The sequence below is a fragment of the Pseudophryne corroboree genome, chromosome 8, assembly GCF_028390025.1.
Source record: "Pseudophryne corroboree isolate aPseCor3 chromosome 8, aPseCor3.hap2, whole genome shotgun sequence".
In the NCBI taxonomy this organism is placed as follows: domain Eukaryota; kingdom Metazoa; phylum Chordata; class Amphibia; order Anura; family Myobatrachidae; genus Pseudophryne; species Pseudophryne corroboree.
The window spans coordinates 74470520-74492792 of record NC_086451.1 but is presented as its reverse complement, the minus strand read 5'-3'; the positions used below and the strand labels follow the sequence as shown (position 1 = coordinate 74492792).

Sequence of the window (22273 nt, the reverse complement as noted above, 5' to 3'; positions counted from 1 at the left end):
GGTTGCTGGGTAACTACAGCTGGAGGCTCCGGTTTTCTTCTAACGGCAGGCACACACGACAGGGGCTCTCCGGGATCGCGTGGCCGCACTTCGGGAGGTGGTGAGTGGGTCCCGCTCGCAGGACCCGTACTTTATCGCGATCCGGCGCGGTCAGTGGGAGGCGGGCCGCGCGCGCTGGCGGTGGACACTGTGGCAGTACAGGCGATCCCACTAGATCACCAGGGCATTGGTGCAGGTCAGGTTTTCCCTTAAAACCGTTTTACTAGTAGCCCGCAGTACCCGGTGGTTTTGCCAGCAGGGGGATAAGGCTTAGACCTGGAGCCCCAGCCCCAGGGCGCCATTTCCAGCAAATGTTCCCGCCCTGGAGCTGCATATCTGTCTCTCCCTCACTCCCTGTCAGTGTCTGGGCGCCATTTCTCTCAGCTACACTGTTCCTGGGACTGCTTGGGCAAATCCTCCTGTGTAAAGCCGCCTGGTAGTCAGCGCTGTGACTTTACATGACACTTAAGTATTCTACATGTAAATTAGACAGTGTTAGTTAAGAAAGAGTGCATTTAGTCAGGGTTCTCTGGTACAAGTACCCTGTGATATACATCCAGTTCTTACTGTGCAGTGTTATATCTATTGACTACATAGCTATATAAGATGGTCCAGTGCAGTATTATTGTTAGTAATAACCTCTGCATTGCTTAACTGTGACTATATTTGTGTGTGCATTAGCTTGCTGAGGGGTTTCCATTCGTGTTTCTCACTCAACTTGCTATCCCTATATTCTATAACCTGAGGGGGCTTGGTGCGCCAGGTTTTATAATTATATAGGATTTTCACAAGATATACTCAAATACGTATTTTTCTCTGTGATTTTAGTCACCATATCTCTCCTGTATCTCTGCTTGTGCTGACTACACTGCGCAGGGGTTTGGGTAAGAGGTATTGTGCTGCTGCCAATTGTACTGTGTTACCTGATACTGCAAGTTATATCATGTCTGCTTCTGAAGGTAACGGTTCTGGGGCTGAACACGCTGCCGCTGTTGCTGAAGCCACAGATCCCTATGAGGAGACTATAGCAGCTGTGGGCTCTGGTTCTGGGGGCTCCTTGCCCCCCAGTGGGACTGTGGCAACGGGGGTACATAATGACCCACCGTGGGCTACTTTCTCCACGCTTCTACATACGCTAGTTAATAAACTAACACCCACTATGGGACCTCCTATGCCGGTGCAACCGTATGTGGTCCCCGCAGCTAACCCGCCGTGGGCGGACAATTTATCTGCTCAATTGAAGAAGTTGAACCAGTCCTTGACTACTAAAAAGTCTGACCCTCGCTTGCCTAAGACCAAGGGGTCTTCTAAGCGAGCTCTTATCTCCTCACAATCCACTGCTGTCACTGACACCTCGTCTGATGAAGATGGCACTTACACTGACCCCACAGATTCTGACACAGATACTGCTGATGGGGAGGGTAGTTCACATGTGGATGTTCCTGATCTTTTGGAGGCTATTAAGTTAATTTTACAGATTACGGATGATCCCGAGCCATGTGCCCCTCCTAAGAAACCAGATAGGTTCAAGCGTCAGAAGGTGGTTAAACAAGTTTTACCTCACTCTGACCACCTAGTGGATATACGTCAGGAACCCTGGGGAAACCTGGGAAAGAAGTTTGTGCCTCAAAAGAAGATGCTGGCTCGCTATCCCCTCGCGTCAGAGCTGTCTAAAAATTGGGAAATGCCTCCTCCAGTAGACTCACATGTGGCTAGGATGGTGGTTTCCTCAGCTCTACCTGTCACTACCGTCACGTCTCTAAAAGAGCCTATGGATAAACGTGTGGAGGATTGTCTGAAAGCGATTTACACCCTCACGGGTGCCGCATAAAGGCCCACTATTGCAGCAACATGGGCTGCACAGGCTATTGAAGCATGGGCCCTAGAGTTAGAAGCTGAAATCTCTTCTAACCATGCTAGACAATGCTTGTCGTATATTGTCACAGCTTCTCACTATATTAAAGAGGCGGCTTCTGATGCCGGTATCCTAGCGGCCAAGGCCTCTACTACATCAGTCCTGGCTCGCCGGATATTGTGGCTGAGATCCTGGTCTGTGGATCTGGACTCTAGAAAAACCCTGGAGGTACTCCCTTTCAAGGGAGATATTCTGTTTGGGGAGGACTTAAATAAGATAGTAGCTGACTTGGCTACTGCCAAAACTGCCTGTCTGCCAAGTACCGCTCCTTCTGTGTCGAAGGCTAAAGGTACTTCCTTTCGCCCTTTTTGTCCTTCAGGTAAAGCAAAAGGTCAGGCATACAACAAGCAGGCCCGCACTTCTAAACCTGGTAAGCCGAAGGCCAAAAGAGCCTGGGCTGCCCGTCAGCCAGCTTCCAAGACCGATAAGCCTGCTGCATGACGGGGCGGGCCTCCCCCTTGCTTCTAGGGTTTACCCAGGAATGGTTGAAGACCACTTCAGATGCCTGGGTACGGGAAGTCATCACTCGAGGTTACGCCATAGCCTTCAAAAACCGCCCCCCTCATCGATTTTGCCGGACAGACGTCCCTTTGGACCAGACAAAGGCAAACACACTACATTCAGTGGTACAGACCCTCCTGGATACAGGAGTCGTAGTACAGGTGCCTCTTGTTCAGAGGGGCCGGGGGTACTATTCTCCGCTGTTTCTGGTCCCGAAACCGAATGGGTCCTCCCGGCCCACTCTCAACCTCAAGGTATTGAACAGGTTTGTGAAAGTTTCCAAGCTCCGTATGGAAACCCTTCGCTCTATAGTTCTGGCCTTGGAACCTGGGGACTACATGGTCTCCCTGGACATACAGGATGCTTACCTGCATATTCCTATAGCAGCGTCACATCAGCAATACCTGAGGTTTGCGATTGGCAACCTCCATTACCAGTTTCAGGCATTATCTTTTGGTTTAACTACGGCTCCGCGAGTTTTCACCAAAGTTATGGCGGTGATGACGGTGGTACTCCGCCATCAAGGGGTCAGGATACTGCTGTATCTGGACGACTTGTTAATCCTGGCAAATCCCCATAACTTCTCCTACATCATCTGGATATGACTGTCCGGTTTCTACAAGCCCACGGGTAGCTCGTCAACTGGTAGAAATCTTCCCTGGTCCCTGCTCAGAGCATGGTGCACCTGGGAGCGCTATTGGACACTCACAACCAGCGGTTGTTCTTTTCTCAGGAGAAAGTCCTGAAGCTTCAGGACAGGATTCGTTGCTTCCTTTCTCGTCCGCAAGTGTCGATACATTCGGCAATACAGGTGCTGGGCCTCATGGTGTCAGCATTCGACATGGTGGAGTATGCTCAATTCCATTCTCGGCCCCTCCAGAGGCTGATTCTAGCCAAGTAGGACGGCATGCCTCACCGGATCAGGTCTTACATGATCTCATTGACTCCGGAGGTCCGTCTGTCGCTGCACTGGTGGCTCCAGGACCGACGATTGTGCAGGGGCCGTCCCTTCTGGATATCCGACTGGGTCCTGTTGACGACAGATGCCAGTCTAAGAGGTTGGGGCGCGGTGCTGGAGCAACACGCCCTTCAGGGTCGGTGGACCAAGGAGGAATCTCTCCTCTCGATCAACATTCTGGAATTGCGGGTGGTCTTCAATGCGTTGAACCTGGCCCAGCATTTAATTCAGAACCGTCCTGTTCAAGTACAGTCGGACAACGACACCACAGTGGCTTACATAAATCATCAAGGCGGCACTCGAAGCCGTTTGGAAATGAAGGAAGTCTCACGGATTCTACATTGGGCGGAACGCCATCTACCGGCCATATGGGCAATATTCATTCCGGGAGTCCTGAATTGGGAAGCAGACTTTCTCAGTTGTCAGGACGTACATGCCAGAGAGTGGGGCCTCCATCCAGAAGTGTTTCAACTCCTAGTGGAAAAGTGGGGCCTTCCAGACGTAGATCTGATGGCGTCTTGACACAATCACAAGGTTCTGGTCTTCGGAGCATGGACAAGGGATCCTCAAGCAGCATTCGTGGATGCGCTGGCTGTGCCGTGGAGGTTTTGGCTGCCGTACGTGTTCCCTCCGGTGTCACTCCTGCCCAGGGTAATTCGGAAGTTCAAGCAAGAAAGAGGAATTCTGCTTCTCATAGCTCCAGCGTGGCCCAGACGGCACTGGTTCTCAGACCTGCAGGGCCTATCGTCAGAGCGTCCAATTCTACTTCCACAATGCCCAGACCTCCTCGTTCAGGGCCCCTGTGTCTACCAGGAACTAGCCTGGCTGTCTTTGACGGCGTGGCTCTTGAAGCTTCCGTCTTGAGGGCTAAAGGGTTTTCTGAGGGCGGTCATTCAAACTATGTTGCGGGCCCGGAAACTGGCTTCTGCTCAGATTTACCATAGGGTCTGGCATTCTTACTTTATTTGGTGCGCATCTAACAATTATGACGCTTCCAAGTTTAGTACAGCCAAGTTGTTGGCCTTTCTTCAGCAGGGCCTGGACTTAGGCCTGCGTCTGGCCTTCCTCAAGGTTCAAATATCTGCCTTGACGGTGTGGTTTCAGAGAAAGATTGCGACCTTACCTGATGTGCATACCTTCACTCAGGGTGTGTTGCGTATCCAACCTCCCTATGTCCCGCCTGTGGCTCCTTGGGACTTGTCGGTGGTTTTGGAGGCATTACAAGAGTCTCCGTTTGAACCTCTTGGTTCAGCTGATCTTAAGTGGCTTTCCCTTAAGGTGGCGTTTCTGCTGACTATTGCTTCAGCTAGAAGAGTGTCGGATTTGGGTGCCTTGTCTTGTAGTTCCCCATATCTGATATTTCACCGTGACCGGGCTGTTCCTAGGACTCGTCACGGTTATTTGCCTAAGGTGGTTTCTTCGTTCCACCTTAACCAGGAGATTGTGGTTCCGGCACTTGTTTCTCCTGATCTGTCTCCCAAAGAGTGGTCTTTGGATGTGGTACGGGCTCTCCGTATCTATGTGAAGAGAACTGCTTCTATTAGGAAATCTGATTCTCTCTTTGTGCTGTTTGGATTTCACAAACGGGGCTGGCCTGCTCACAAGCAAACTTTGGCCAGCTGGATTAGAATGGTGATTGCACATGCTTATGTGAGGGCTGGTCTATTAGCTCCTGCTCACATTACGGCCCATTCTACTCGGTCTGTTGGACCTTCTTGGGCGGTCCAACGTGGTGCGACCCTTGAACAATTGTGCAAGGTGGCTACGTGGTCCTCAGTGAACACGTTCATAAGATTCTATGTCTTCGATACTGCCGCTTCCCAGGATGCTTCCTTTGGATGCCGGGTTCTTGTGTCCACTACACTGCATCCCCTCCCATAAGGAACTGCTTTAGGACATCCCCTATGTCTTTCCTTGTGAAGCCCAGTGTACCCCACAGCAGAAAACGAGTTTTATAATAAGAACTTACCTTTGTTAAAACTCTTTCTGCGAGGTACACTGGGATCCACAAGGCGCGCACCCTGACGCACTTAGCTTCTTTGGGTTGGTATGGCATTAGCCGCTGACACTTCTCCTGACGTGAGAGTGTGGTGTATATGGCTACTAACCGTTGTCGTCTCTTTTCCTGCTACTGCATTGGGCTGGTTAACTAAAAACTGAGCTCCTGTGCAGGGAGGCAGGGTTATAGAGGAGGCGGTGCTATGCATTCTGGGAACAGTCAAAGCTTTTCAGCCTGTTGGTGCCTCGGATCAAGATCCTACTCTACACCCCTATGTCTTTCCTTGTGTAGCCCAGTGTACCTCGCAGAAAGAGTTTTAACAAAGGTAAGTTCTTACCATAAAACTCGTTTTTTCCCTCCGTAGTCCATACTATGCTATGAGCACGGAAACCGGTTTTGTCACACAATCAGCACAGTGTATAGAATCTCTACATCTTGTGGTGTGAGCATAGAAGGGTTCCTACATCCAAGTTTTGCCTCCCTCATTTTTGGCCTTCCTTCAGGGGAGTTTGGAAGCCAGTTTAAAGTTTTGTTCTCAGTTTTGGCTCTGTCAATTTATTTCCTGCAGAATTTGGCCCTTCTTCCAGAGTTCCGAACCTTTTAATAGGGTGTGGTGCGTATTCAACCACCGTTTCATCAGCAGGTAGCACTGTGGGATCTTGGTCTGGTCCTATCAGCTCTCAAACAGGCTCCATTTCAGCCTTTACATTCTGCAGTTCTTCAACTGTGTCTTATAAGCTGGTCTTCCTTACGGCTATTGCCTTAGCCTGTCATGTTTCCGAGTTAGGGGCTTTGTCTTGCAAGCCGCCTTTTCTTGTCTTTTATGACAAAAAAGCGGTTCTCTGTACAGTTCCTATATTTCAGCCGAAGATTTTCCACTTAAACCAGGAAATTGTTTTTCCGGTGCTTCCTCTTCAACAACTTCCCAGGACCAGGATGATCTGGCTCTGCTAGATGTAGTCTGAGCTCTGTGGATTTACTTGGACAAGACTTCTTCTGTCCGCTGCACAGTTTCTCTGCTTGTTCTTTATGATGCACATAAACGCTTTTGGCCGGCTACTGATCAGACCATTGCATGTTGGATCTGCTCAGTCATCACTCGAGCCTATACTAGTGCGGGGCCACCAGCACTAGACCGGGTGTCAGCGCATTCCACTATGGCGATTCCGACCTCCTGGGCGGAGCAACATGGGGCTATGGTAGAACAGGTCAGTTGTGAAGCTACCTGGTCCTCTGTCCACATGTTTTCTAGGTTTTATCGTTTTCATGTTGTTGCATCCAGCAATACCAACTTTGGGCGTACAGTTCTCCCCTGAGAGGTTTTGGTTCTTGACCGTTTTTTCCCTACTGGTTTCACAGGGTTACTGCTACTCCTTTCCAGACTTTTTTTTTTTTCTCAAACAATTTTTTTATTGAAGCATATGCATTAAGACAAGTTATACAATCAGCAAGTTACGTACATAACTGAAAAAGGCAATAGACATCACAGTGCACCTGGAAACTCAAATAGTTTTGACAAATTGTAGGATACAGCATATGATATTCATATGGAAAATACAGGAAGGCACAACAAATGGAACAAATGTTCAATATAGATTGATTCAATAATGCAATGCTTCAACATCCCTATTTACCAAACCAAACTGGAGGAACGTGATTTGAAACCACAGCTCACAGTCTAATAAAAATGAATAAAAACTACAGGGTGAATATCCCATATCCAAATACTCAGAAATACGGAATATTCAGAAATACAGAAATTTTTGTGTAAGAGTGAGATAGTGAAACCTTTGTTTTCTGATGGCTCAATGTACACAAACTTAAATAAAAAAAATATTAAAAATATTGTATTAAATGACCCTTAGGCTATGTGTATAAGGTGTATATGAAACATAAATGAATTGTGTGTATGTACACAAACTTTGTTTAATGCACAAAGTTATTAAAACTATTGGCTAGAATTACCTTCAGACTGTGTGTATGAGGTGTATATGAAACATAAATTCATTCTGGGTCCCATCCCCATAATATCTCATTATGTTATGCAATTATTCCAAAATATGGAAAAATCCAATATCCAAAATACTTCTGGTCCCAAGCATTTTGGATATGGGATACTCAACCTGTATATCTTATCCTAATTTATTTAAAAAAAAAAAAAAAAAACTTAGATTTTTTTTTTTTTAAATACATGGGTGTAGACATCATAGACGAATATTGAAAATACTAAAAGGACAATATGCACTAAATCTAAAGACACAAGTAAACACCCATCAGATTTTACTGTAACCCAAACATTATATTCATCAAATAACTAAGCCTAATAGGTCATTAGAAAAATAAATATAAAATAAAAAACTACTAATTTCCAGGAGGATCTTGGGTAAGGTGGGGAAGATAAGGCAGAAAGATGAACTGGGAGTCTTGACAAATGATGACAAAATAAAAGCGGATATATTCACCAGGGAGGATCAGAAGGTGATAGTCGTTCATAACGACAGTGAAGGTAATGATTCTTGGCTAGATGCTTGTTTAAGTGAGGATGTAGTCCTGGAGAGGCTAAGCAACATAAAGATTAATAAATCACCGGGGCCAGGTGGTTTTCACCTGGTTATTTTGGAGCTTAGGGCATAGCTAGCAAGACCCTTATACTTGATTTTCCATAGTTCAATTAGATCAGGTATGGTACCGAGGGATTGGCGTATAGCTGAGGTAGTGCCATTATTTAAAAAGGGATTTAAAAATCATCCTGGGAACAATAGACCATTTAGTATAACCTCTATAGTGGGTAAAATATTGGAAGGAATTTTGAGGGTTAGCATAGAGGATTATCTGCGGAATACTAAATTTATTAGCAAGAGTCAGCATGGGTTTGTGAGGGACAGATCATGCCAAACTAATTTAATTGGCTTCTACGAGGAAATGAGCGATAATCTTGACGAGGGAAAAGCAGTGGATGTGGTCTTTTTAGATTTTGCAAAAGCCTTCGATACAGTTCCTCACAGGAGACTGATCATCAAATTAAGGGAACTTGGCCTAGGAAATACTATTGCTACATGGATAGGTAATTGGCTGGATAACAGGGTACAACGAGTAGTGGTCAATGGGATGTTCTCCAGATAGGCAACAGTAGTCCGCGGAATACCACAAGGGTCCGTACTTGGCCTGCTACTGATCAATATATTTATTAATGATCTAGGAACAGGCCTGGGAAGCACAGTGTCAATCTTTGCAGATGATACTAAACTGTGTAAGATAATTAATTCAGAAATCGATGTGGAGTCTCTGCAGAATTACTTACTTAAACTTGAAACCTGGGCATCTAAATGGAGAATGAGATTCAATATTGAAAAATGCAAAGTTCTGCACTTTGTGATTAAAAACAAACTTGCATCCTACACACTTAATGGGGAAAATATAGGGGTAAAAGTAGTGGAAAAAGATTTTGGGGTGCTCATAGATGATAAGCTTAATAACAGTACACAATGTCAAAATGCAGCAAAGAAGGCAAGTAAAGTCCTTGCGTGCATAAAACGGGGTATTGAGACAAGGGACGAGGATGTAATCCTGCCTCTGTATAAATCATTGGTACGTCCGAAACCTGGAATACTATGTTCAATTTTGGGCACCATATTATAAAAAAGATATCTGGTAGTTCGAAAGAGTTCAAAGGTGAGCTACTAAACTGATTATAGAGTTAGAGACACTGGTGTATGAGGAAAAGATTACTAGGTTAAATATGTATTCCCTTGAAAAGAGGAGACTAAGAGGTGACATTATTAATATCTTCAAATATGTAAAGGGTCATTACAAGGAGTTAGCAGGGGATTTGTTTATTAATAGAACTCTGTATAGGACACGTGGGCACTCACTGAGGCTAGAGCAGAGAAAATTCCGTACAAAACGGAGGAAAGGGTTCTTCACCGTAAGAGCAATAAGGATTTGGAACTCCCTGCCGGATAAGGTAATAATGGTGGACTCTGTAAATTCATTTAAAAATGGATTGGACAGTTTTGTAGCTGAAGAAAGTATCCAAGGCTATAGCATTTAACATATTGACATTAAGTATCTGGGAGTGGTACAAAATATAGTTGTTAATTGGTAAGAAACCATTACTTCAGCTGGTGCATTATAATGTGCACAGCTTAATACAGAATACAGGTTGAACCCGATGGGCATTTTGCCTCTTTTCAACCTCATTAACTATGTAGCTATGTAATACAAATTTAGCACATTACTAAAAGAACAGAATTAATAAGGTCTTCAAATTAGGAAAACATATGCCCATTGCCCAGCAATAATTAAGTTAGGATATTAAGCAAACGACAGTAGGTAGATCCCCAGTGGGCCCCTCTGCTTTGGAGCTCTGCCCACTATCATTGAGTGGCGGGGCCCATGCAGGTTTGGACAGGGAGCAGACAGCGTGCAGACAAGGGCTGAGCAGAGCAGCGGCTGCAGAATCACAAGCTTTCCCAGCAGCAGGCAGAATTCAGCACCATGGACGGGGCCTTGGCAGCGTGCAAGCTGGATCAGTTATGGATCAAAGGGTCAACCTGGTTAAGGACGACAGTCAATAGGTCGACGTGGGGAAAAAGGTTGACACAGTGAAAAGGTCAACACAACATCTCGGCACATGAAAATGTCGACATGAGATTAAAAAAAAAAAATCTGTAGTCGTTTTTCCGTAACATGACCAGGAACCGCAATTAGTGCACCGCGTCCCCTTGCATGGCTCGCTTCACTCAAGCAGGTTACTATTCCCAATCGTAGTCCACGTAGATGGTAAAGTATGGAAAAGTTAAAAAAAAAAAATTGTAAAAAATTGTAAAAAAGTCATGGCAACTTTATGTGTCGACCTGTCCCATGTCGACCTTGTCCATGTTGACCAATAGTGGCTAACCTATTGACTGTCGACCTAAGTACTGTTGGATACCGCTGGATCATGTTGGTGAGGGAGGGGCCCCTGATCAACGTGTTGCAGGGAGCAGGCAAGGATTGAGCAGGGCAGTGGCACCTACAGCATTCAGAGTGTCCCCAACAGCAGCTTGGAACCCAGCCCGACAACTTGACAGCAGCATCATGGACAGCTCAGGTACAAGAAAGGAGGGGGCCTGATCTACAAGTCTGTCCGTGCATCCTTCATGTGGAGGGTGGGGGCCTGATCCCATGTCTATGAGAGATGTCTGTCCTGTCTGTGTGTTCCATATATTGTGTCTGCCTGTCCTGTCTTATTCTATATCCTATGTCTGCCTGTCCTGTCTTATTCTATATCCTATGTGTCTGCCTGTCCTGTCTATATTCTATATCCTATGTGTCTGCCTGTCCTGTCTATATTCCATATCCTATGTCCGCCTGTCCTGTCTTATTCTATATCCTATGTGTCTGCCTGTCCTGTCTATATTCTATATCCTATGTCCGCCTGTCCTGTCTTATTCTATATCCTATGTGTCTGCCTGTCCTGTCTATATTCTATATCCTATGTGTCGGCCTGTCCTGTCTATATTCCATAACCTATGTCCGCCTGTACTGTCTTATTCTATATCCTATGTGTCTGCCTGTCCTGTGTTATTCTATATCCTATGTGTCTGCCTGTCCTGTCTATATTCTATATCCTATGTGTCTGCCTGTCCTGTCTATATTCCATATCCTATGTGTCTGCCTGTCCTGTCTTATTCTATATCCTATGTGTCTGCCTGTCCTGTCTTATTCTATATCCTATGTGTCTGCCTGTCCTGTCTATATTCTATATCCTATGTGTCTGCCTGTCCTGTCTATATTCCATATCCTATGTCTGCCTGTCCTGTCTTATTCTATATCCTATGTGTCTGCCTGTCCTGTCTATATTCTATATCCTATGTGTCGGCCTGTCCTGTCTATATTCCATATCCTATGTCTGCCTTTCCTGTCTTATTCTATATCCTATGTGTCTGCCTGTCCTGTCTATATTCTATATCCTATGTGTCGGCCTGTCCTGTCTATATTCTATATCCTATGTGTCGGCCTGTCCTGTCTATATTCCATATCCTATGTCTGCCTGTCCTGTGTTATTCCATATCCTATGTGTCTGCCTGTCCTGTCTATATTCCATATCCTATGTCTGCCTGTCCTGTCTGTGGCCCATAGTCTGTTTGCTTGTCCTGCCTGAGTTCCATATTCTATGTGTCTGCTTGTTCTGTCTGTGTTCAATACCCTGTGTGTGTCTGTCTGTCCTGTCTGTGTTCCATGTCCTGTGTCTGTCTGCCCTGTCTGTGTTCCATACTGTGTCTGTACTAACTACATTCCCCGGGTTCCATGCAGCTGGGCTGGCAGTTTTTCAGCAGGCCCCTAACGTTGCATTCTCCTGGTGGGCCCTACCTGTCCAATTCCGACACTGCTTGAGCGTGACCAATATATAAAATGGTTCAGCAGCTCGATGGCACCATGGGAGTGAACGTAAGTGTCTTAGCACATATAACAGCTATGTCTCATTATGTGTAACTCAAGGCACCAAGATACATTGAATACTGTATATCTAAAACACAATCAAAAGTCCGTAGAAGAGTAAGATATATGTCACAGCTACCAATTAAAGGAAGTAAATTAAATCTGTGTTAACATAAAAAATTACAAATAAATGAGAAATAGTACAACACCAATAGAAGATCAGTAAATCTAATTGACAGAAAGGAGGCTCAGATGCAGAACACAGCAGGTAAATATTTATATCTATGAGGCTTTGTGACCAGGATGCCATGTACAGAAAGTAATAACACACCACTTCCACTTCAAGTCACAAAGTCTATGAGACCCGGAAACAGGGATGGAGCATACAGGGCGGTATGATGGGATTCATAAATGAATGATCATGTAATCTGAGCCGGGAGAGCATAGACAAAGCATAGACATAGCAAAACATTTATGTCACAGAGCCGAAGAAGCCACAAAACATAGGCAGGACAAAAACAGCAGGGTGGGGCTCGCCAATCTGTCTAACTAATGTAAGTAGCATTCTACATAGCATGCACCGTAACACAAAATCCAGTGTACAAATAGCATTAGAAGAGCTTTGAAGTAGCCAGTAAGAAGCCTCCACCGAGTCCATTCCTAAGCCAAGGCCCAGAGCTCTTGTGGTAGAGATAATAGATTTCAAGCCATCCAGCTGCCCAGAGACAGGGAGAGTTCATCCTGTAATTAACATTCCAAGGGTCCTTGCATGAAAGCGTGCCATAGGAAGGAATATCATCCTTCTCACATTGTGGGTGCTGTAGAACCATTGGTGTTTGCAAGTCGCAAAGTGGAGGAACCACAATCACCGGGACATCTGGTTCCCACAGGGCGTCATTAGGTAGGGAGATAGGATCCAAGGAGCCTGAGACTGGGATCACACAAGCCAGCACATGATTAATTTTTCCATCTAAATATGGCAGCAGAAGTTTGCCCAATTCTATCGCAAAAGAGAGGGTGTATTCATTTGCCGTAGACATATCCATTTCCAAGATAGCAGATGCGGTTAGCAAGGTGGGGGGAGAAATAGTTACAAAGAATAAATCCCCCAGTAGCAGGTACCATCTACAGATTCCCAGTGACTGCCCCGCACGGAAGCAATGAAGCAGATGGAAGGGAGCTTGTTAGTGCAACTGGGAAGAAGTAATTGCCAGGCCTGTGGTGTTCCAGGAATCATCAGTTTCATGCAGGCGGTCACTTCGATGGTAGGACTCCAGAGTTCTCACATGCTCCCAAGCCTCCAAAAGATATGTCCCAGACCTCTAAATCGTGGAGATGCAGGGGTGCATACAAATTATCTCCACTCGCAGGGTGATAGCGGATGATGGGTGAAGATTTTTGAGGGAGTATGCAGAGCTGAATGAAAACGCAGCCATACTTGATGAACTCTTTTAAAGAAGTACTGGCATTATAGGGTTGCAGGGGGGAGGAGCTTCCTTTTAAAGTTACAGTTAGTTTACATGCCAGCTCCATCCCCAACCTACAATTCCATGGGACAGTGTCACACGGTCTGCTGGCATATTTGTCTCTTCACATTTTCCCACTGCCATGGAAATGAAGGCGTAATTCTAATTTGGGGAGCTCACTCCTGAGAGAAGAGAGTGGGGGTGCCCTTCATAATTATGCTCAAGGTTGCCCTTCAAAATTACAATGTTTGTATGTCTGGTGTAGAAAATCAGAGCAAAGTCTTGAATTGTATGTGTGATGAGAGCTATGTGCATATCAATGAACCCAATCCAGCTCTTTGACACAGCTATAAAATGATGCCCATATTGTGTACTCTCCATCTGTCCTGACAGCTAATGGTGGCTTCTCTGAGTGGCAAGACTGGGGTCCATGTTCTAGGACCTGTGGTATGGGCGTACAAGAGAGGGTCCGGCTGTGTAACAACCCTCCTCCATCCAATGGTGGTAGCCCCTGTATGGGACGAGACGTGGATGTGAGGACCTGTAGCCTGCTTTTCTGCCCAGGTAAGACTCACTTGTGCAGTGTGAGGTAGCTTAGCTGCAACGACATATATAGAACTTCATTAACTAACCATAGAATATACAGATGCACTTTGCTTTTAATTTTGCGCAAATGCACCTATTTGTACGCCTCACATATAGCAAGGTGTATGACCACTCCTGGGTACTGCCCACATAACATGGGGGTTATGGGTGCACATGAAAGTCACTTCAAAGTTAGGTTACTTTCCCTCTGCAAACACCAGGAGTAACATGGGCCTATTGCCAGAGTGTCCTGTACTCTATGTACTCCTTGTATTATTGGGAGTATTTACATAAAAATAGGTGTGTGACTTTTCCCAGTGCCTTATCTGCTGAGTGGACAACTTTTTGCACTTTCGTAAATGATCCTTGTTGTATGATACTTTAGGCAGATGGGTTATAAGTATTTCTTCCATGTTGCTCTGTATTAGTGGACGGAGGTTGGACAGGCTGGAGTAGTTGGTCACAGTGTTCGGTATCCTGCGGTGAAGGCATTCGGCAGCGCAATCGTTCCTGTTTCTCTCCCCCACCACAGAACGGGGGCAAAACCTGTGTTGGAAAGGACACTGAAGTAGAGACGTGCCTGCTGCCACAATGTCGAGGTATATTCACTATGTTCATGGTATGGTGTTATGTATGATCATATACAATAATTCACATATAATCACTAGTGTATAATATCTGTGAAAATAGTAAATTCTAATGTCATTGCTGTCATAATCTCTGCAGGGTTTATTCAGAAAACTTGTGTCATAAGGAATATTGGCCAGTTCTTTAAATTACAAAATTAGAGTGACCTGAAGTTGTGCTTTTATATATCGTCACAGAACTCCTTATAATTTACAGTAGTGGATGATCAAGTTCCATTATGTACAGCCCTATTATGTTTATTTATGTCACTTACAGGTCTTCTCTTGGACTTTTACTCATATAGCTCTGCAGGGTCGGACTGGCCCACAGGGGTACCAGGGAAACCACCGGTAGGCCCCACTGCCTGAGGGCCCACTCCTTCCTCTAGGGATCAGGTTCCAGACTGTGCACTTGTATTATACATGGTAGATATGTTGCATTACACTGCACTAAACTATTGTGTATTTCAAGCATCTGTGGAGGCTGGCCACACCCGCTTTTTAGACTGGCCACACCCCTAAGTATGGGCCCCTATAACTGCATTCCCCCGGTGGGCCCTTCATGTCCCAGTCCGACACTGTAGCTCTGTCAGTACTGGTACTTAATGTAAACATTTTATAGTATATTTTAGAGTGTGTTTGCATTGTAAAGGCAAATGATCTTACCCTTGTCCCTAATTTATTTTTATCATGATGATGTGATGTATGATTATTTTATCAGTAAAACTGGATGGAGCTTTGGCTAGTTTTTTGGTTTTATGTTTTGACTGCTGCCAGCCCTGACCCAAGATTATACCGAATAAAGGGGGTAATTTCAAGTTGATCGCAGCAGGATTTTTGTTAGCAATTGGGCAAAACCATGGCCCTCATTCCGAGTTGATCGGTCGCAAGGCGAATTTAGCAGAGTTACACACGCTAAGCCGCCGCCTACTGGGAGTGAATCTTAGCTTCTTAAAATTGCGACCGATGTATGCGCAATATTGCGATTACTAACTACTTAGCAGTTTCAGAGTAGCTTCAGACTTACTCTGCCTGTGCGATCAGTTCAGTGCTTGTCGTTCCTGGTTGACGTCACAAACACACCCAGCGTTCGCCCAGGCACTCCCACCGTTTCTCCGGCCACTCCTGCGTTTTTTCCGGAAACGGTAGCGTTTTCAGCCACACGCCCCTGAAACGCCGTGTTTCCGCCCAGTAACACCCATTTCCTGTCAATCACATTACGATCGCCGGAGCGAAGAAAAAGCCGTGAGTAAAAATACTTTCTTCATAGTAAAGTTACTTGGCGCAGTCGCAGTGCGAACTTTGCGCATGCGTACTAAGCGGATTTTCACTGCGATGCGATGAAAAATACCGAGCGAACAACTCGGAATGAGGGCCCATGTGCACTGCAGGGGGGGCAGATATAACATGTGCAGAGAGAGTTAGATTTGGGTGGGGTGTGTTCAATCTGCAATCTAATTTGCAGTGTAAAAATAAAGCAGCCAGTATTTACCCTGCACAGAAATAAAATAACCCACCCAAATCTAACTCTTTCTGCACATGTTATATCTGCTTCCCCTGCAGTGCACATGGTTTTGCCCAATTGCTATCAAAAATCCTGCTGCGATCAACTTGGAATTACCCCCAAAGTTTGTCTGCCATCAGCCCTGACCCTAGTGTGTACCTTTAATCCATAAAGTTTGTATGCCACTGATCCTGACTTTGTATAGTTACTTGTACATGTATCTGCCAGTACAGCACAGATATTACACTATGGGGGGAATTCAAATGTTTGAAAAGTCGGTTGGGTGTCTGTTTTTTTCTGTCTATTAGATAGGAAAAACAGACATCCAACTGACTTTTCAAACAATTGAATACTGTTAGGATCTCCTGCTCTGTGCTGCCACGTCGCAATGGCAACCGGGAGGCAAGTGTTAGCGAAGTAACCTGAGCGCAGCTGATACTCCGGTCCGGGTTTTTACTGTGTAGTGGTTACAGGCTCTGTGCACGGCAGGGAATCCGGCGCTGGTTTTGTGCTCACAGTCTGTGAGGTCTGAGTGGGGCGTGGACAGCACCTGCTATATAAACCATCCTCTCAGGCTAGGCAAATGCTGCTGAATCTTTGTTTGTTAGTCAGTTCCAGAGAGTTAGCTAGTACTGTGTGACTTTGTATTTACTTGTTGCTTACTGCGAATAGGCCTTGGGATTCGGTACTTCATTCTGCCAATCCGGACCTAGCAGTAAGACTGGAGTCAGTTGTTTGACCTGCTGGGGTTCTTTTGCTATTCTGTGAACCCAGTAGGTTTGCGGCTGTACTCTCAGACCTGCTTGCTTAATCCTCCCTCACTGTGCAGGGCGTCCAGGTGTCAGTTTAGTGGCAGTAAGCTGAACCTGTGCCCTGCAAGTGGAGGTTAGGATTGTGGCTACTCTCCTTGTGTCTATATTTCTATCTCTGACCAAGGAGTTTATTCCCACACCCGTTGGTAACCCTTTGGGTTTTTTTCTGTTGCTCTTAGCAACATCATTTCAGGTGCTCCACATGTTAAATCACTACACATCGCTTCATTGTCCGCTCTATTCCATCTGAGCATTCCTGACACTAGGGAGACACCCAATTCCTGAGCCTTTGGGCTTCTCCGTTCACTTTGTGTTTATTAGTTATTCCATCACCTCCTGTGTATGTTATGTTATACTGTCTGTGAGTTCGTTTGCTTCGCTTCCCTCTCTGTTCATACACCGGTATACTCCTGTTAGCACTGGTGTGCGTAACAAATACCCCCTTATATGTCTGCTGCCTGTTCTGTTGCTTACAAGCTCCTATTTGCTAGTCTCGGCTTCAACCATCTGTAGTTGCTATCAAGTTGCTGTCTTGCCTACTAAGCATCATATGTGAATGCTTCGTGTCCTGTCCATCCCACAGGTTTTAAACTCAATATCATAGGAAAGCTCTGTCCCACGATTATGGAGATGAACCCAGACAGCACCCTGTTATAAGACAATCAAATATCTACTTTGATCTTTTAAATATCAGACTAATGAAAGGTCTTGTCTGAATTGTTTCCATGATAACTAATGGTTTGTACTTGCATGACTAAGGCAAGCCTTTATAAGTATGTCATATTTTTCTTTGTCTGCATCAGCTGTTGCCACTCGTGTCCGTGCCAGTCTCATTGGCATTATTAATGACCAGGATTTCGGAATATCTTCACTCAGCGCCAACATGACGGAAAACTCCCAGTCTGGAACCACCACCATCACCAGCAGCATTGAGAACATCCCACCCTCCGTAGGTATGTGCAGCTCCCCAAAACATTACCTCATTAACATGTAACGCACATGCGCTGCCTGGTAGTACTCAGGTCTAGGAAAATGATTGAGAACCACTGCCATGAACCACTGAGGAGCAATGCTTGTAGGAGGCCATTAGCGACCGGAAAACATTAATCCCTTCCAATTGCACTAGACCGCTTATGGGCTATAACTCCAAACCACAGGGAAACTAAATGTGGCGACAGACCTCAGCGATAAAGCCCTGCTGGGCAGGATCTAAATATTACAGCAGTATTACCCAATAGTGTGAACAGTTCCAGGACAGAAGGAGCCTGGTGGTAGCAGTTACTGCACTCTTATAGTACAATACATCACATTGGTGTGCTGCTGACACAGTCTGCGAGAAGCTTTTATGGCCAAGTGGCCCAATAGAAACAGTCGGTCCCAACAAGTTGCTGAGAACCAGTGGCCATTTCAGGCAATTTGGGAAGTATGGTCCACGGAGTTGTGGGATCCATCTTCTTTCTGTGCCCCTTCTCTGCCCTCATGAGTATGGTCAGAGCACAGGGGGGCCTCTGGAGGACTGTCCAGCATTGCTTACCTACATCCCGGACTTTGTTGTGACACCCGGCGATGGAGTCCTGCACCTCCGGATACATTTATTAATGTATAAAATTATATGTTTTCTGTTTCCTATCAGGACCTCTGATGAAAGTGCTGGTTTCTATGATTGCACCACTGTACTGGTCCGGGGCTTTCCCCAATGAGGGCGCTGCTAATGGCTTCTCTCTAACCAAAGGTGTTTTTCGGAAAGAGTCTCAGGTGGAGTTTCCAGCAGGTGAGACCCCAAAACTTTACTGCAGTCTCTTAACATGTCAGATATCCAGTCTATTTTCTAGGAGAGCGGACCCTTCTATACACATCATTGAGGCATGAGGCATTGTGTGATGAGAGAGAATCAGACCTAAAAATACTCTAAGGGGATGATTCAGTTGTTACAGGGGGATTTCGCCCAGGAGATAGTCAGTCAGTAGATTTCTCGCAGTAGGGCTGGAGGCTGATCGCGAGTGCCGGGCGCACCGTAACTGCAATGCGCTAAGCACAGGAGAAGCTGCTTAATGTGGCAAATCCCGTGCATTCTGGCACAACAAAAAAAAGTTTGTCACAGGAATTAATTGAATAAATGTAACAACTGAATTACCTCCAAAGAATATTCAAAAGGACCTAACTAAATATAACTATATCCCATCAGGCCACATTACTGATTGGGACAGACAATATCCTCCTCTTGTGTTTCAGGTGAACTACTGCGTATTACACACATTGGTCGGGGCTTGGACGCTGAAGACATCCTGTGGTTTGATGTTGTGATCAATGGATTTGTGCCAGAAAGTTTAGCATCTTCTGATATTGTCCTTCAGGTAAGTTTTTTTTTTTTTTATTCCCAACAGCGTCATACTTTAAAATACATCCTGACCACAGGTGTATAGCCAGGGGTGGATTGGGAACTGAAAGTGGCCCTGGTAAAATTTGTAGATGTGGCCTCAAATGGGCAGCACACCAAAGTTATACCGTGTAACCATGGCGACAGCACCACCCCTCACATGTCAGCAAATAAAACAGGCTCTGCATGCACATCAGGAATCTTCCCTGTGATCCCTATGGCCAATCCGCCCCTGTGTATAGTTAAACTAAGCAGTACATATATGGGATCAGAGCAGAATTAAGGGCCAATTGGCCTGCTCCGAAAATGATCAAGGGCTTGCAGTGAAAAGGGGAGGAGCTGTGACCAGTGCAGCGTGGATGTGGCCAGTACTGTGTGGGTGTGGCCACCTATATGTGGGCGTGTACACTCCCTGCACTATCAGCCTCAATGTCTCACTAAATACTTAAAAGTAAATAAATTGCACAATTGTGAGGAAATAGAAATACAATTTTACTGCTTATGATTTACGGCCGACCATGTGACCAGCTGGGTGGCTGGTCGTTATCATACTGCCATGATGAAAGGCATGTTTCTTTTTTTTGGTTTGTTTTTTTGTAAATAAGTGTATTTATTTCCAAGGTCACAATAAAGATGTACATACTGTACAAAATAGGAGTAAAAAACTTGAGGGATGGGTTACAATGTCAAAATAACAATCGTCACAATGATAGTTTGTTCTTACAAGAAAAATGAAGAACAATCTAAAAAAATGTTTTATTTGTGTAAGAAGGGTATTGGATAGACGGGGGAAAGGAGTGAGATGGGATAGAAAAAAAGATAAGGAGGGGGGTCAGGAGGAGGTCTTGTGTGGTCAGGGGTCAAAAGTAGTACGTAGAGGTCAAAGGAAGATTTATGGATAAAATGGAGTTTATCAGGTTATTTAGAACCAACCAGAAGCTAGTTAGCCTCGCTCAAATCCACCAGATACTGTATGTAGGAAGGTGCCTGAAAGTGGACATATCTCCAGCATCTATGCAAGGTGTCCAGGAACACTTTACTGAGGCGGGATGGAACATAAAACCATCGATATAGGATAGGCTTGCAGACCACCCCTTCCTATCATTTGGGTCCTCCCATGCCAGCTTGTGCGATTCTGCAAGTGACAAGCCTGAGCCAGAGAACTCAGAGTACAGGGTGTAAGCCACCCCTCAAGCAGAAGCCTGTTTTTTTTACAAATTACTGAAAAGTGGTAAGGGGTCTAAGCAGTAAGTTGGGTCTGTAGAGAACATTGCGTAATCTGCAAGAATTGGAAAAACTGTTTGGGATAAAGGTTTACTGCGGGAAATGGGTAGAGAAAGTAAGGTCAGCAGGGTGTGGTGAATGAGTATTTAAGTACTGGGGCGTTTTAAGACAGGAGGAGGCCCGTGTGAAGCCTACTCTGTCCGGGCCCCCTCCTCTCTGCCGGCAGCGCTGTAGGGTCTGAGCACTAGAGGGCTCATACTCTAATGCGCACCTGCAGACCTCTGGGAAAATGGCACGGCGGCTATTCTTCCAGTGATTCCTCTACTGCACGTGCACAAAACGATGTGGAAATGGCCGCCACACCATTCTCAAGATGATTGCAAAAGCACTGCTGATGTCAGCGTGGGAGTCAAGAGGGGTAAGTATACAAGAAATGGGTGCAGTGTGTGCGGAGTAGGCCGCCGGTGGACTCAGGGGCCTGTGTGGTGCACACAATGCACTCATTATAAATATGCCAGTGCCTGTGGCAAAGGAAGGATTCACAAAAATAGGAGTCAGTGGAGAAGGACTGAGGGTCAAGTCATGAGCTACTATCCCTTATAGATAAAGGATATGGGCCTGTTTTTATGTGGAGGCCTGGGGCTGTAGTCCCATCTGTCCCACTGTTAGTATGGTGCTGTAAGGGATCGTTTATCCAGAAACCTGCTTTCCAGAGACTGACGAAATACCAGAAAGAAGACGTGTTAATAATCATCGGTACTCTGTGAGCAGATGTGGAAAGTGCATTTCTACCATTCACCAGAAATTCCCACACATGGGGTTACCGGGCAGTCCCACAGATTCCTACAAATAGGGCAATAGGAACCCTATTCAATCCCCACTTACCGACAACTACTCATGGCAGTGTCATCGACAGCGCAATCACCAGGTAGCAGTAGCAGTGCCTGGACTAAAGGAGCAGACTTGGAGACAGAGGAGGGGAGCACAAGAGGACGTCTGCTTCGGCTTATGTTATCTATGGGGGTTGGGCGGCCACAATTCAGAATATACCGGGCGAGCGTGAGCGCAATAGAAGATTATTAGATTTAGAGGTGTGGGTGGGAGAGATTACACTACAAAATACAGAGATGGCGGGAGGATTGGGGATGCTGATTATTGGGGAATGGAAAGAGGAATGCTTACTGTTTGTATTCTTTACAAAGCAAATCAAGATCCCAAGGAACATGGTTGCAACCACTTGCATGGTGGAGAGCATGTTACAAAACATGTCACTGTACTGTATGGCAGTCACTGTGATGCTGTGTGTACTGTATATGGCAGTCACTGTGGTGCTATGTGTACTTATGGCGGTTACTGCAGTGCTGTGTACTGTGTGGTGGTCACTGCAATGCTGTGTGTACTCTATGGCCATCAGTGCGGGCTGTTTACTGCATGTGGGTCTCTTCACTATGGTGCTGTGTGTACTGTATAATAGTCACTGTGATGTGGTATATACTGTATGGTGGACACTGGAAGCTTTGTGTACTGTAAGGCGTTCACGGAGATGCACTGTTTACTTCATGGCAATCACTGTGGCTGTGTTACTTTATACTGTTTCTGTAGTGCTTGTTTTGTATATTTATTGGGGAGGGAGTATTCACTTATTGTCAGGAGTAATTATTGATTGATTATTGTCATTTGGACTAAATTAATGTATTTTGATGTTATTTGAAGTTTGAAACAAGTAGGCCTACGTTTCCAACTTCTCACCCCTTAATGTCAAATGCTGCCTATGCCACTGGTTACAGCAGTTGCAGACAGGAAATTGAATATATAACATGGCTTCCTTTGGAAGCACAGCTTCA

At 45.5% G+C, this 22273-nt stretch overlaps 1 protein-coding gene across 1 annotated transcript in view; it reads left to right on the top strand.

The window, feature by feature from the left end:
- Nucleotides 1-22273, top strand: part of HMCN2 (hemicentin 2) — a 491624-nt gene that overhangs the window by 405533 nt on the left and 63818 nt on the right. Inside the window, exons 75-79 of the mRNA XM_063936681.1 lie at nucleotides 13695-13865; nucleotides 14315-14485; nucleotides 17632-17781; nucleotides 18462-18599; nucleotides 19061-19182. Of these exons, the coding sequence (XP_063792751.1) occupies nucleotides 13695-13865; nucleotides 14315-14485; nucleotides 17632-17781; nucleotides 18462-18599; nucleotides 19061-19182 (752 nt within the window). The remainder of the gene's footprint in view (nucleotides 1-13694; nucleotides 13866-14314; nucleotides 14486-17631; nucleotides 17782-18461; nucleotides 18600-19060; nucleotides 19183-22273) is intronic.